This window comes from Notolepis coatsorum, assembly GCF_963971535.1.
Source record: "Notolepis coatsorum genome assembly, chromosome: 16".
In the NCBI taxonomy this organism is placed as follows: Eukaryota; Metazoa; Chordata; class Actinopteri; order Aulopiformes; family Paralepididae; genus Notolepis; species Notolepis coatsorum.
In genome coordinates, this window is record NC_140180.1 from 74,697,132 (window position 1) to 74,714,237 (window position 17,106).

The window sequence follows — 17,106 nt, forward strand, 5'->3', positions numbered from 1 at the left end:
TTAGGACAGCCAACCAACCTGACCAATCTTTCGCTGTCAACTAAAAACACACTTCTTATCATCAATCCATATCTTAAATGAAGGAGAAAAGAAGAAAAAATAAACTAACCTTCGTATGGTCTTATACTATCATGCACTTTTCCACAAAATAATCTTCGTTGCCTGCCTATATTACTACCTACTATAGTAATATGACTCTACTACTTTGCACTCAACACTGTTTGATGAACATTGTTACTCAGCTGAAAGAGTTGTACCCTTCCTGCTGACTTGTCATACAGAACTTGTAAGTCGCTTTGGATAAAAGCGTCAGCTAAATGACCAAATGTAAATGTGTAAGGACAGTAACATAGTGGTAAGGTACATAATAGTAAACGTTATTTTCGGTGGTGGAAGATTTAGCAGGTTTCAGCTGTCCTGAAGTTCGTTCCACCATTGTGGAGCCAGGACAGAAAATAGCCTGCTTCACTTTGATGACCCCCCAGGAGCTTGGATAGGAGTGGGTCTGAGGTGGCCAGAAGATGCAGAGCACAGAGGTCTTGAGGGTGTGTAGTTAGAGACCATTGGTGGGAGGGAGCCGTTCCCCTCGCTGCACGGTACGCCAGGTCAAAAACCTTGAAGCGGAGTCTTGCATCTGACTCACAGTAGTAAAGCAGTATGATAAAAGCGCCTAGTTGAATCCTGCTGCTAGTATGTGGTCCAGTTATGCTGAATCTGATTATGTCATCTTTATCATCTCATTATTTTCTTCAAAGTAACTCAATTTAGTAGCAGATGATGTTCAGATAAATGTAGTGGAATAAAAGTAGTTTCCTCAAATACAAATATTTTTCCACCACTGCAGGTAAAACGGCATGAATCTTCACCAAAACTGTGCTGTAATGAGGTATCATGGTGCTGCCACCGCCTCTAGCTGAGCAGAGTGTTTGCAGAACAACCGCAGCCAAGAACCAGTTAGGTAGCCTGTGGGCCTGGCAATCAGTTGAGTCACATCTCAAGTTTCAAGTCAAGGTGGGAGGATCTTTTCCTTATTTCTGAACACCCCAAACTGTATGACATAACGTCCATCCTTTATAAAGACAGAAATAAAAAGGATTGGGCTTGGAGGAATATGAGCTTTGAACTCCTAGTAAATATCAATGATATCATTGCTGAAGTGTAAGCATGTCTCCTCACCTACACAAAGCAGTTGGATTAAGGAGGTCCTACAGGCTCTACAACTAGAAGAAATAAGGAAAGGATCTCTAGCCAGGTTTGAGAGAACTTGGAGACCCTTTATTACCCACAGACCCTGATACTTGCAGAGGAGTGCTGTTGGCCTGAGCTACAGCTACCCTTTTTCTTTTTTAATTTGTTTGTTTTCTTGTGCTATAATATTGCTTATTTTTTCATTCCCAAAGTTGTTTTCTTTGTGTTTTGGCGATGTGCGGGAGGTGGGTCTCCTGGGATTTGGGGGTGGGTAGGAGATCTTGGGTTTATAAACATATATATTTAAAAGCTAATAGATTTATAAAAAGATATATATATATATATAACTGATATCATAGGTACACATTTCTATGGATTTGTGATGTCTGTAAAGAAACGTCCCAACCATCTGAACATGATAACCGCTGTGCAGAAGTTGCACCGTATCAGTATAGTCCGTGGTTTGCTGCATTCTGTGTGCATGTGACTTTAGCCGTGAGTTAATGAGCAAAATGTCAATGAGATTATAGGTAAGACACACCCAATGGATGGCAGAATCCGATTTTGTTTTGTTTTTTTAACTTAAATTTTTATTTGCAAAGGCAGAATCAGATTTTTAATGGTGTCACTGACTAACAGATCAAATCTTTTCATTATCATTATTATGATTATTTTTTTTAGAACAGTTGGATTCAAACTTCATAGAAAATAAGTTGCTCTGGTACGTGGTTTCATGTACACAGGCGTTGGTCCTCAGCCTCAGTCATCTTCAGTCTGAACAGATCTCCAGCAGCTGCCTCGATGTCCAAACAGTTTCATGAGAGAGAGTTAAAATGTCTGATGGCGGGGGGCGTATTTTGGTATTGGGGAAAGGATCCTGGCTGGAACACTGACTGTAGGTCATTAGATGGGGTCATCCCTCTACGATCCTACGTAGTATAGTACCCAGACCTCCCTTGGCCATCTGCAGGGGAGTCTTCTCCTCCTTGTTCTCGATGTAGATGCTGGCTCCGCGTTCCACCAGCAACTTGGCCGCCTCCACACGTTCTTCGTCACAGGCCAGGTGTCTGGTGAGAACACACAGGGGATATTGTGAAGACAAAAGACAACTTTCCTTTATTGTTCTCAATGAAAGCCGGACTGTGCCCTTGGTAGACACCCCCATGATTCCTCTTTCAACATCCCCAGGTGTGATGCATTCACTCACCACAACCTACCATACTATTATGCTCTTCTACACATGCCAGAGTGAGTGGGTGCCGACAGTTCTCAACCATAAAAGACCATTTCACACCTACACCTCAAGTTCAAGTTCAAGTTCTTTAATAGTTGTCATACAGAAGTACAGAATACTTTCATACCTATCACAATACCTCATCCTAGGGATGCACCGATCCAACTTTTTCAGTCACAATAACAATACCGTTACCTGGGCTTTAGGTATCGGCCGATACAGAGTACCGATCTGTTAGTAAAGACTTGGACCGTCATTTTGGGGTCATTGGACAAAAATGATTGAGATATAATAAATTGTTCTCCATGAGAGAGTTAACGTGTAAAAAAAATTCAGCAAATGAAGTCCATTTAGCATTAATTTCTGGCATGTTAGATGTGTTTCTTGGTTTCGGATTTCAGTATCGGGGGAAATTCTCCGATACTGATATTTTATTTTGGCCTGGTAGTATTGATAATACCAGTATTGATCGGTGCATCCTTACCTCTTCCCCCTCGCCTACCCCCAGGCACACACACACACACACAAACTTACAGCGCTGTGTTTCCCTGTGTGTCCTGGATGTTAGTGGATGCACTCTGTTCAAGGAGCAACTGGATGAGGCGGTAGTTTCCCTTTGCTGAGGCTCTGTGTAGAGGAGTGGACTCCAGCTTGTCTGTGGCGTTGGGGTCTGCCCCATTCTCCAGCAACAGCAGGGCTATCTATGAAGGACAAGATGCATTACAGACCAGTGTTACGATAGGTATGCAGGGCTTTCCCCAGGATTTTCAAACAAGGTGGTGCTGAGTCACAAGCTTTTAAATTGGCCGCAAGCTTTATTTATTTATTTAATTTTAAACTTATGGTGGCACTGATAGGCCCTGTATTACAACTCTAATGGCGGAACCTATTCGTATAGGAAGTGAAGTGTCACGTGACTGATTTGGAGGCGGGACCGGGGGACCTACTGTATACGCTTGATGGACGCCTTGATGGTTTCTGGTTGTTTCAGTTTGGAATTTTGTCAGAGGGTGGGTCAAAACATCAGTTCTCAGACACAAGGCTTACTTTCACATTATGTGGTCTATAATTCACATTTATAGGACCGTGTAATTCAAATGATTGGATGGGTATTTCTAATCATTTTCAGAGATCATATTGGGGGGAAAAAACCACCATCCTACATAATAGTATCTAAACCAATTTAGATTTTGTGCAAAATCAAATCAAGATTTGCAATTCACATGGATTGATTGTTTAACACGCCAACATTATGGTTTATGGGAAATGTGCTTACTGTCTTATACCAATTTCCTCTCTGTGTGTTCAGTAGAAAGTTATCCAGCTGCAAGCTAGCTTAGCGCAAATGAATGGAAGCGGATACGGACCACTAGCCTAGCTTAAAACTCCGGGAGAGATGTTTTTGGTCAATAGCTAGGCCAGCTGGTCTGAATGAATGAATGAAAACTTTATTTAACAGATTGCAGAATGGGTACAATACAGTACGGCTCAATACATACAATTGTTAAGGGGATGCAGACCTGAGAAAGACGTTTGTCTTGTTTCCATCAGGGTCCCCCATTTTCAATTCATATAGACATTTATGACATACACAACATACATGACATTTATGGCATAGGGACATATAGGTATTTAGTACTGATACATTTGTGACATAGGCGGTATTCAAATATACAGTACTGTTACCCCTAGATCCTGACAGAGTATATACATATGATGGGGAGGGGACTGTACATTAGGAGGGGGTGGGTGGGTGGGAGGGAAATATACATACGGCGGGGAGGGAATATATACATGCGGTGGGGAGGAGACTGTCTATTAGGAGGTGGTGGGGGTTTTGGGCATTTACGGTGGCCAGTTTCGAATTGCAGCCTCCCGTAGGTGCTCTTTAAGGGCGGTTTTGAATGTGGGCAGGGATTCACATTCCTTTACAGCTTTGGGTAGGGCGTTCCACATTGTTGTGGCATAATTGCGAAACGTGTTTAGTCCCTTGTTTGAGCCGAATCTGGGTTTAACATGATTTGTTGAGCTTCCTCTGGTGTAGTGGTTGTGGTATTCACTGACCTTTGGGAAGTATTTTGACATGTACATGGGCACCCCGGTCGTATAGTGTATCTTGTAGACCAGGCCCATTGCAAGTTGCTGTACTCTGTCGTCTACTCTAAGCCATCCTAGGTTGGCAAAGTGGGCAGGGGTGAGGTGGGTTCTGAGGTTCAGGTCAAGTAGTAGTCTGACCAGTTTGTTTTGTGATGTTTGTAATTTTGTTTTAAGCGCCTTTGAGGTGCTTTGGTACCATGAGGTGCACGCATAGTCATAGTACCCTTGAATGAGTGCTCCTGCCAGAGTCTTCAGGGTATTCTTGTTTACCAGAGAGGAGATCCGGTACAAGAATCTAGTTCGTTGGTTGACTTTTTTTATTACATTGGATGCCATTTTGTCACAGGAAAGATTTGCCTCTAGGATGGAACCCAGGTAGGTAATTTCGTCTTTCCTTGTGACAATATTGTCACCCACTGTAACTGAGAAGCCGTCGGTCTTGCTGAGTTTGTTATTTGAACCGAAGAGAATGGACTCTGTTTTGCCCATGTGTAATGATAGTTTGTTATCAGCGAGCCATATGCAGATTTTGCCTAGTTCCGTGCTGAGGGTTTTTTCAACCTGCAATTTGTTCTTGTCAGAGACCAGCAGGGCTGAGTCGTCCGCAAACAGGAACAAGTTGCAGTCACAGGCTGACGACATGTCATTTGCATAAATTAGGAAGAGTAGCGGTCCTAGTATGCTTCCTTGTGGAACACCACAGCTCACTGTGAGGGGGGGGGATAGAGTACCGTTTACCTCTACCATCTGTTCTCTCCCCTCCAGGTAGGATTGCATCCAGCTCACTGATAGGCTATCAAAACCAATTGCTTTTAGCTTGTCCATTAGAATGGAGTGATTGACAGTGTCGAAGGCCTTTTGTAGGTCCAGCATGACCATGCCGCAGTATTTGCCAGCGTCCACCTCTTGTTTGATGTGGTCGTTCAAATAGAGGAGGCATGTGTCAGTGGAGTGGGACGTTCTGAAGCCAGATTGGAATTCGTAGATTAGGTTTTTTTCCGCCAGGTACTTTTCGACCTGTTCGTAGACTATTTTCTCCATGACTTTCGAGATGGAGGTAAGAATAGAAACAGGGCGGTAGTTGCCTGGGTCTAATTTGCTGCCCTTTTTGTGTAGAGGGGTCACTCTCGCAATTTTGAAGTCCTTGGGGACGTGCCCCTGTCTTATAGAGAGGTTTATTATGTGTGTGATGACTGGGGTGATGGCGGCTGCTGCGTCTCTGAGGAATTTGGAGGGGATGTTGTCATGGCCAGTGGCCTTGTTAGGTTGGAGGGCGCTCAATTTTTTGAGTACCTCATCGGTTGTTACCATTTCAAGTTTGAAGTCGTCTTTGTGGACCCCTAGGTTTTTGTAGTATGCTACTATGTGTTCTACCCCATAATGCCCTGAGTGGGAGGGTAGTTTGTTTACCAGTGTTGTGGCTATGTTTGTGAAGAAGATGTTTAAGTAATTGGCTACATCCAGCTTGTCTGTGATGAGCGTGTTGTCCGTCTTTATGTTTATGTTTGAGAATCTGGTTTTAAGTTTTTTACTGCAGCCTAGTTGATTATTGAGTAATTTCCAAAGTTCACGGGGTTTGTTTTTGTTTTCCTCAGTTTTGTCGTTGATGAAATTTCTTTTTGCGGTTCTGATCATGGTGTTTACGTCATTTCTTAGTCTGTTTCTTTGGATTTTTAGTTCAACCACGTGGGCTTGGAGTTCACTGTTTGAGCTTTTGGAAAGCTTTGTCTGACTTTTATGAAGTTCAGAGAATTTTTTGTCTCTGGTTTTCATAGCGGCCAGTATTTCAGTGTGCATCCACGCCTCAGCGCGATTTTTAACCCTGGTGGTTCTTATCGGTGCCATGTTGTTGAGTATTGCTGTGAATTTGGTTTTGAATCCAAGCCATGTTTCTTCAACCTGTGTACCACTGAGCTCATCTGACCAGTCCAAGCTCCCCAGTTCTAGGTTAAAGGCCTCTCTAGAGTACGTTTTGAGGTCTCTAGATGTGACTGTTTTGTGACAGCCGGCCTTCTGTTTTAGCTTTTTGCGGGTACAGAAAATCATATAATGATCACTTAACCCGCATGCTATCACCCCTTTACTGGAGATCATGGACTTGTCAGAGGTCAAAATGAGGTCAATGGTGGTTTGTGTCGAATCGCATACCCTTGTGGGTTGTGTGATTAGCTGGCTGAAACCGTGCAGGTCAGAAAATCTACTGAAGGCCTTGAAGACGGGTGCTGATTTACGCAGCATATCCGTGTTCCAGTCCCCAATAAGAATTTTTTCTACCCCCTCCACCCCAGCTAAACACCCATCAAGTGTGTCATAAAAGCCACTCTGTTCTGGTGGTCTATAGATTGTGCCTACTAGTACTGGTTTCGCCCTGTCTAATAAGATTTCAATCCAAACAGTTTCAATTTCATCATGGTTAAGGTCAGTACGGTTGATGTATTTGGTATCCTTGTGTATATACACACAGACGCCACCTCCATACTGGTTCCTATCCCTCCTGACTATTGAGTAGTTTTCAATTTCAATCTCTGGATCCTGTACAGATGAGTCTAATTTTGTTTCTGTGAAACACAATATGTTAGCCTTACCGTTTAAAAACAACTGTTTGATTTCAGCCAGTTTCGGTCTCAGGCTATTTGTATTTAGATGAAATATGTGAAGTCCATTTTTGCTTGTAATAAGATTGACGTCGTCACAGTTGAGGTAACTCTGTTCAATTGTGTCCTGTCTTGTGGTGGGGGGAGGGGGGGCGTTGTTGCAGCTCCATTGGGCGGGGCTAAAGTGTCCACGTTTTTTCAAATCCCAATGTTGACAGGTATGTCCTTACCTCAGATCAGATGTTCTCCAAAAAGATTATTCCAATTCCTGATCACCATTCCAAATATCGATCGCGTTTATTGATCCAATGCTGGGTACTGTAAACACACATTCTCCGCTGTTCTGCGCCTCGGCAATGACTGCAGTAGGCTCGGGTTACTTGTCTGAGAAGTAAAATGAGGAAGCAGGAATTTTTTTTCTCCATGCTTTTCATGCAATCCATTCCATACCTCTAGGAGAGACGATAGGGGGCGGTATTTTCCCAATGGAGCTCAGACATAGACCCAGTGGTAACGGGAGGCTAGATTGATGAAATATGAATGGAAATCGCTAATTAAAAAAAAAAAACGATTAAACGATGAGATTTCTCGACGTTGGCACTGAAAGTGTTAAGTAACCCAGTTTAAAAAACAGCCTATCTGGCAGAGTGGACCAGTCGCAACTCCCAAGTTAGATCATGCTTGATTGATAGCTCCCCTTCAACTCAAGTGCCACTTTATTTTTCCATTCAATCACTAATGTTTTTGCTATAAACTACCAAATCGATGCAAAAAGGGTTCAGCTCTAATTTTCAAACAAAAATAATCTGTGCAAGACCAGCGTAGACTTCAATAATTATTTTTTTGTGAATCATCTCTTTACAACGTCAAATTACTCAGTCCGCATCCGCATCCGCATCCGCTTTCATAAATGTGTGCTGAGCTAGGCTAGCTTGCAGCTGGATAGATTTCTACTGAATGCACAGAGAGGAAATTGGTATCTAACTTCTTGTCAGACTACCTTATGTAGCCTGACTCTGGCTTTATCAACCCCTGTTCATCATGGGATGGACGTTAGTCTGGCATCGTACCTTGTTTTTAAACCATATGGGCCACACAGTGCACACTATGAAGTTAAAAAGATTCTTATGACACAGATTAATATTCCCTTAGGACAAACAATTATTTTGTAGTCTATTTATGTAGGCCTATGCAACACCAAAATTAAAAAAGATACAGTGTTCCAAAGTTGACAAAGGCCTACACCGGTTATAACGCTAGGACAGATGTAGCACCATCACACATTGGGTAGCCTACATGACAATATTCTGTGTAGGTCATTTTAAATCTGAAAAATAATAATAAAGGAAACAAAATGTTTGTTTACAATAGTTGCGATTTTTGATTATCCATGTTATTTACTGTCAAGGTCAAGATCACCTGCATGGTGCATCTTTATATTTTTTTATTGCAGATAAATAAACCAGGTAATAAACCACAATATATCGCAATATTGTGATATTACAATATTGTGACATAATGATATTGTGAGTGACTCTAGTTACTATCGCGATAATATCGTATCGTGGGGCTTCTGGTGATTCCCACGCCTAGTTACATGTAGCAGTGGCTGGGATGGACAATATACACAGTCACGGAATGAGAAGGACCGTATCCATGCAAGGTTTGTGGTGGGCTAAAGGAATAAGGGTCCCTTACCTCATATTTGTCTTTAGAGGCAGCGTAGTGCAGAGGAGTGCAGCCATTCTGGTTCACAGAGTTCAGCTGGGCTTGTTTGGATATTAGAGATCTCACTATGTCCTCTCTGCCTGCTGATGCAGCAATGTGGAGGGGAGTCCAAGCAACCTGGGGAAGACAATCAATCACATCTGTGGACAACATGGTCACTTGTAAAGCATCACATTCACATCTGTTCTACAACTGACTCTTATGAGGCCTCATCGTGTCATAATCAGCTAAATAACTAAATTGACTGAGTAATTTGACGTTGTAAAGAGATGATTCACTAAAAAATAATTATTGAAGTCTACGCTGGTCTTGCACAGATTATTTTTGTTTGAAAATTAGAGCTGAACCCTTTTTGCATCGATTTGGTAGTTTATAGCAAAAACATTAGTGATTGAATGGAAAAATAAAGTGGCACTTGAGTTGAAGGGGAGCTGTCAATCAAGCATGATCTAACTTGGGAGTTGCGACTGGTCCACTCTGCCAGATAGGCTGTTTTTTAAACTGGGTTACTTAACACTTTCAGTGCCAACGTCGAGAAATCTCATCGTTTAATGTTTTTTTTTTTTTTATTCGCGATTTCCATTCATATTTCATCAATCTAGCCTCCCGTTACCACTGGGTCTATGTCTGAGCTCCATTGGGAAAATACCGCCCCCTATCGTCTCTCCTAGAGGTATGGAATGGATTGCATGAAAAGCATGGAGAAAAAAAATTCCTGCTTCCTCATTTTACTTCTCAGACAAGTAACCCGAGCCTACTGCAGTCATTGCCGAGGCGCAGAACAGCGGAGAATGTGTGTTTACAGTACCCAGCATTGGATCAATAAACGCGATCGATATTTGGAATGGTGATCAGGAATTGGAATAATCTTTTTGGAGAACATCTGATCTGAGGTAAGGACATACCTGTCAACATTGGGATTTGAAAAAACGTGGACACTTTAGCCCCGCCCAATGGAGCTGCCTCGTCGCTGCCATCTGCTGGTCAAAACCTGTATGTACCCAGCAATTCTAAAATATGGGTAAACTGTAAATGTCCTACTTTAAGTGTAAATGCTATACAGTAAATTACCTTTTATCAAAATATTAACCATTAAATAAAGGTTGTAATCTGTAAATGTATTTGATTTTACTGTAAATGTTATGATGAATTGAAAATGGGGGAAGTCCTTCTCTGGTCTGCATCCCCTTAACAATTGTGTATTGCGCCATACTGTATTGTGCCCATTCTGCAATCTGTTAAAGTTAGCAATCAATCAATGTATTACCATAGTGTCTTTATACCTTCATCACTGTAGGCTACATATTAATACTACAACTCGTTAAAGCTATAAAAAATACCTATGGTCATTAATTTAGCAGTGGGAATATCATTTTTGGAACAGTGTGTGTGTGTCTACAGAGAAAAGTGATAGAAAAAAAGCCAATGCGATTTTGTGTTTTTCCTCAATATCTCTGCAATGCCTGCAAGTTACCAGTAACTGTATTTGTCATACCATGACAATTCACGACAACTTTTAAAACGGATCAATTTATATTTATAAATCGCATTCAGGAAATTGGGCGTCAGTGAAGGCATGCTCTCCGTGGAGGAATGGGAGGAGGGGACAGGGGAGGCACAGAGCAAACGGCTGTTCACCAACACATTTACACATTCCTGCATCACATACAGTAACTTTGTATTGTTTTATCCACAGAAGATTTGCAAACCTTTTGTTCCAGAGACAAAAGCCACAGAGTGGGCAATCAAGAGACACTGGCTAAGTTGATTTGACACCCTCTGTGCATCAGTCTCTCCCCTGAGCTCTGAGCTTTATCCGGTCGCTGTTCTTATTCTTCTTCGGGTCGCAACCGTCTCGCGGTCTGACTTCCTGCGATAACGTTCTAATCTACACTGCTGCCACCTGTCGTCACGGAGGGGAATTGCAGCCATTTTGTAAAAATGTATATGTCAAAAAAACGTGGCAATTCCGTGAACCGTGAACAGGGCGGGAAGAAGGTTGAAATACAGTACAATCCCGGGAAAAACGTCAGTGTTGACAGGTATGGGTAAGGAATCTATTTTACCAGTCTTGGGATAATCAGAACTTTTTTCACCTATATATCAACGTCCGTGGGCCCTATGTGTGTGTGTGCGCTGATCAGGAAATGTGTTGTGAAGGGCCAGATTAAACCGAATATATATATTTATTTATATATATATATTTAATTGTATTTGTATATTCTCTAATATTCCCTGATATCCCTTGTATATTCCTTGTACAATATGCATTGAATATCCATTCTAGCCTACTGAACATCCCATAATAGTCTCCATTCTACTATTGGTCGAGACCTTGGTGCCAGGCTGCCATACCCCTCAGACCCAGTTCAAACGTACCGCTCGACATGTACGAACAAGTCCTAGTTCCGCGTAGGAATTTGGCTACCGCACCACTAATGGGACTATTTGTTCATAGTGCGTATATATACTGCGCTACTAAAGTAGGACTTTCTTTTCAGTCCAGTTTCTTACCCTCCAATAGAGTCACAGACGTAAAGCCTCCCCGCGACGCCACGTGTGGGAGTAAGGCCAAGTTCGCCTACCATCGGTATTGAGACATCGTGTATATTGATATTTGAATAGTCATATTTGGCACTATATCGTCGAGTTGGACGTAGTCTATTAAGCTAATAATAGTCTGTTAATATAGTGCTTCGTGCGGTGAGAATACTACCGTAGTCAGTACCCCATCGTTTCGGGCAGAGAACTGGCTGCTTACCCAGGGTGGTTGACCCTATGTGAAGCTGCACCCGAGGAGCCCCAGAGCCGACGAGCGAGTGGACCTGTATACCGGATTATTCTACCGACGACAGCCCGCCTTCCCAGGCACGGATTATGCTTTGGATACTTTGATTATTCCATGGATAAAGACCCCCGACACTGCCGTGTGTTGGAACCCCCCCCCCTGGAGAGGACGCAAGGTGAGGAGACGCTCTGCAAGACGAGGTCGCTTCACGTCTCTCCCCCGTGGACCGGAGAGAGCCGGCCCACAAAGAGTCCACCTGCTTTCATCTGTGGTCCAAGGATCGCCGGCGCATTGAACGGCACTACAGTGGGTTCACCTGGGATACCCTTGGCCGGACGAGGCAGCCGGATTCTACCCCCCCCCCCCCCTCCTACTCCTGTCGGCTTACAAGCGACCGGATTAACCCCCTCTAGTGTATCTAGTATAATCATTAAAGTATCATTGCTGTTATTCCTTAACTATTCCAGGTCGTATATTTACCACCTGCGCCTTCAGAGATTGGACATTCTCTATTGATATACCGACGAATACTCCTTGCTATAAAAGTGCATACTATTTCAATTCATAAATGTAATTAAGTGATTAAGTGCTTATTCTACACACCATCGCTGTGTAGAAATAAAGACCTGTTTCTAATTCGTACATTTGTGTTGGATCCGTTTCATCTACGTGAGAGTGTTCATGATAATATATTTATGCCGTGTACTGGGTGGCCGAATATTAAGTACAAAGGTAGTGGTAGTAAGTATCATATCTAGTAATACAGTCAGGGAATTGTACCCCTCAGTTACAATTGGTCCTTCGAGCCGGATGGTAATCAGTGTAATATTAATATAGTGTTATTAATATTGAAATGGCCTATGATGAACACTCCACGAAACGATCCTCCTAACCAACGCCCGCAGCGCGAACGACGGCTCCCTCAGTACTTAGAGGCTTACGCTGTCAGTCAACAACCTAGTCTTCTACTAACAGTAAACGCGGTAAAACTAGAAAGTAAAAGTATGTCTAACCCCAACGCCCAGACTACCCCGACCATAGAGGCCCCTACGGGCTCTAATGTAACTGACCAAGTTCACGGTGGGGACCAGTGGGAACCAGACATGACTTCACACCCCGCCAGTACTGAAGAAGTAGTCCCCGATGAGTCCCGGGAGGAATACAACGCTACCGAGAGAGAACTCGGCACGGAAGAAGACGGGGAGAGCACCGTGGAGATAGAGCTCCAAGGCTCCGCAAGGAGTACCCCGAGGGAAGGCTCCCCTATACAACCGCCTTCTCCCAGCGAGGCAGAGAGGACCCTACAGCAGGCCTTCCTCATCAGCCTGAACGCCGCTGCTGAACGCGACCGACTGCAGATCCAGCAGCGAAGCGAACACGAGCAGATACGTCTAGAAATAAGACGCATTCAGATGGAAGAGAATGTGGCCCGAGAACGAGCCGGTGCTCAACGGGACGCAGCGCGCGACAGACAGCAGTCGCAACTAATAGAACAGCTGATCAGGCGGACAACACCCTCTCCCTCCGCCAGAGGCTCCAGGAACTCATCTAGACACACCTCCAGGGCGGCATCCCCTAGCCGAGTAAACAACCCTGAACTTGACCAACAGACGAGGTCTATACCCCCCACAGACCACCTCCCCCCACCGGTCCAAGCGAGACCTAGCAACCGGGAAGGAGCAGCATATCCTGTGGAGAGGCTAAACCAGAGACTACAAGCACTGGATGACCTAACTGAAGACGAAGAGGAAGAGGAGGAGAACCACGCCCGAAGACAGCACAGTACTCTACCGGACCAGGAGGTCCGGTACAGCCCAGGCTATACTCCCGCGGAGCTGCGCTACAGACCCCCGACTCTATACACGGGTGAGCACGACGCACGACCCGCACCGAGGAACAGCACCTGGACAAGCGGGCCATGGTACACTGCCGGTACCAGCCCATACCAAGGAGCGGGAGGAGACTCGCCGAGGAGGCCTCTCCCCCAACGCTCGCCGATGTATCCACAGTCAGCGTCATACATTGGCACGCCTATGGTACCCGACTTCACCCAAGAGAACCGGGCCCAGTATACAGAACTCTGCATGTGTCTGGAGACCATGTTGGTGGATGTATTGGATGAACGCCACAAATACGCCATCCTACTGAAGCACTTAAAGGTACCCCGCGCACATAATATAGCGCTCGCCTACGCGACTTCCACCACCCCATACACAGCAGCGCTGGTAGCATTGGACCAGAGGTATGGGCGCATATGGGATTACGTGATCCAGGAGATCCGACACATCGACCGCTTACCCCCAGCAATAGACAATCGAGCACTGGACGACCTGTCCATCAGAGTGCAGTCCCTGGTAGGGATGTTGGGAGCGCAAAGAGAGAAGGGGAGGCATGAACTTTACGCCAACTCAAATGTGGAAAGGATCCTGGAGAAGCTGCCGCCCGCTCGTCAGGAGCGCTTTAGGCGGCAGAGGGACCACAGAGACCCGAATGGCCCCGAACCGAACCTCCTCGATCTAGCAGACTTCCTGGCGAGAGAAGTCAGCAGCCTACGGCTAGATACATTCGGACGGAGCACCCCTGGCTCCAGAGAAGGAACCAGACGACTAAATGATGGAAGAAGATCGGTGACTGTGATGCACCAATCGGAGTCAGTACCGAGCAGCAGGAGCCACAGTACCCCCTCCAGAACGGAGAAGTGGAAGATAGTGTGCCCCTACTGTGAGAAAGAACACTGGCTAGCGCAATGTGACTCCTTCCCCAAGCTGAACGCGGAGGAAGCAGGTCAATGGATAAAGTCCAACAAGCGCTGTTTTCGCTGTGCGCGCTCACACATGGCAGCCGAATGCCGCTTAAAGAAAAGGTGCACCAAGTGCGACGGAGCCCATCTGGACATACTTCACGACAGTAACAGACGGCGCCCTTCACCTGCACCATCCAGCCGCAAAGCGAGCGTCATGTACATCGATCCCGCCAGCAGCAGTGGAGCCCGAGTACTCCTAAAAGTAGTGCGTGTGACACTAAGCTACCAGAATAAAGTCCTGGACACTTACGCCGTCCTCGATGACGGGTCAGAGAAGACCCTGCTGCTCGCCTCCGCTGCGGCCCAGCTAGGGCTGCGGGGAAGCGAAACCCAAATGACAATTCGGACAATAAGACGAGATTTGAAGACGATAAAGGGCGAGAATGTCTCATTCTCTATCGCAGCAAGCGGCCAGCCTGAGCGACGGTACCAGATTGCAGACGCTTTCACCAGCCAAGAAATAGGACTGTCGCGGTACACATACCCCGTCGCCAAGCTGATGGAGAAATATGCACATCTGCGCAAGTTACCGATCCCGCTCATAGACAATGCTATGCCGACCCTGTTGATAGGCTCCGACCATGCAGACCTCATTGTCCCGATAGACCGGGTTCATACCGGACCCCGAGGCTGCCCTGCAGCAGTCGAGACCCGTTTGGGATGGACTCTCCAAGGCCCGCTCGCCAAATCTCTCAACCGAAGTACAGCCACTAGATGTCTCCACTCCCGAGTCACAGAGGGAGAAACCGCACTCCTGCAACACGTAGAGCGGCTATGGACCTTGGAACAAATGCCCTTTAAGAACGGAAAGAAAGAAATTCGCTCTAAAGATGACATTTACGCCATTCACCTCCTCGAGACAGGGACCAAGAGAGTCCCGGTCAACGGCGTGTTGAGATACGCCACGCCACTCCTGCGGCGAGAAGGAATGCCTACTTTCCACGCCAAGACAGACGCCACAGAACGGTACCTGCTGAACACGGAGCGGCGCTTAGCCAAGAACCCCGCCCAAGAGAGTGTATACCGCGCTGAGATTGAGAAGCTCATCACAGCGGGACACGTCACAAAGATGGACATTAAAGAGGCTGACCAGACCACTGAATCGTGGTACGTGCCCCACCACAAGGTCCATCACAACGGTAAAGACCGCATAGTATTTAACTGCAGCTACCAGATCGGATCCCAAAATCTGAATAAAGAGTTACTGCCCGGTCCCACACTCGGCCCCTCCCTACTCGGCGTTCTACTCCGCTTCCGCCAGGAAAAGGTGGCCATCAGCGGGGACATTAAAGGAATGTTCCTGCAGGTGAGATTAGTAGAGGCGGACAAGCCCCTGTTACGGTTCCTATGGAGAGAGAAGCCAGGAGATGAGCACCCAGCCATCTACCAATGGGAAGTCCTCCCCTTCGGAACGACGTGCAGCCCCTGCTGTGCGACATTTGCACTACAGAAACATGTAGCAGAGGACCCAGCAGCGGACGAAGAGGTCCGACACAGCGTAAAGAACAGCTTCTACGTAGACAACTGTCTACAAAGCCTTTCAACCCAGGAAGAAGCCGAGGCTCTCCTGATTAAACTCCGCGCCTCATTGATCAAAGGCGGCTTTGATCTCAGGCAGTGGGCCAGCAGCGATCCGCAAGTACTGCGCAGCCTCTCCTCCGAGGACAAGGCAGCCAGCAGCGAGACCTGGATGGCTACAATCCCGGGAGAAGCCCAGGAGATGACCCTGGGATTGGTGTGGCGATTCAAAACAGATTCGCTTCACTACAGACACAAGCCCCTGACTACGGAGCAGGGAAGGCCGGCGGCGGCGCCGACCACCAGACGGAGTGTGTACACAACACTCGCCCGACAATATGACCCGCTAGGATGTATTCTACCGTACACCACCAGGGCAAAAATGATTGTACGAGCATTGTGGGACAAGGACCAGGGCTGGGACGACCCCATTCCCGCACACCTTGCATCCACCTGGAGAGAGTGGGAGATGGAGCTCCACTCACTCCCAGGCGTTAATATGCGCCGAAGCTACTTCCCACCCACGGTGAGGCCAGAGACATGTAAAATGGACTTACACGTCTTCAGTGACGCCTCAGAGGTCGCATACGGATCAGTAGCCTACTTGCGGGCCCAAGACCAGGGGGGAGAGATCTACACAGCATTTGTCCTCGCCCGCTCGAGAATAGCCCCACGCAAGCAACAATCTATCCCACGTCTAGAGCTCTGCGCAGCCCTAGCCGGAGCGCACCTAGCCACGCTCATCCAACGTGAGCTCACCATACCGGTGTCTAGAACAATCCTGTGGTCAGATTCCACGACGGTACTCGCCTGGATCAAATCGGACTCATGCAAGTACAAAGTCTTCGTGGGAGTCAGAGTCACCGAGATTCAAGACTTAACCGAAGAGTTAACCGGAGAAACAGAGTGGCGCTACGTTGATACAAAACAGAACCCAGCTGACGTCATCACCCGGGGGATGCCCCTGGATGACCTCACCCGTCGCAATGTCTACAGTGACGGCCCCGCATTCCTAAGACTCCCGGAAAGACAGTGGCCCAAGCCTATCCCGAGGGAAGCAAGTCCAGAGGAGGTGGAAATTAAGAAGTCTGTGTTCTGTGGATTGAGCACCGTAGCCTCCACCGACCCTAACATAGACGATTGCACGTCCATAGAG

The 17,106-nt window shown here is 46.2% G+C and overlaps 1 protein-coding gene across 1 annotated transcript in view; it reads right to left on the reverse strand.

The window, feature by feature from the left end:
• Nucleotides 1-304: 304 nt before the first annotated feature.
• Nucleotides 305-17,106, reverse strand: part of psmd10 (proteasome 26S subunit, non-ATPase 10) — a 29,845-nt gene continuing 13,043 nt past the window's right edge. The window contains exons 3-5 of the mRNA XM_084331570.1: nucleotides 8,812-8,958; nucleotides 2,957-3,123; nucleotides 305-2,255 (exon numbers count right to left, since the gene is read on the reverse strand). Coding sequence (XP_084187696.1) covers nucleotides 2,102-2,255; nucleotides 2,957-3,123; nucleotides 8,812-8,958 — 468 coding nt within the window. The 3' untranslated portion in view covers nucleotides 305-2,101. The remainder of the gene's footprint in view (nucleotides 2,256-2,956; nucleotides 3,124-8,811; nucleotides 8,959-17,106) is intronic.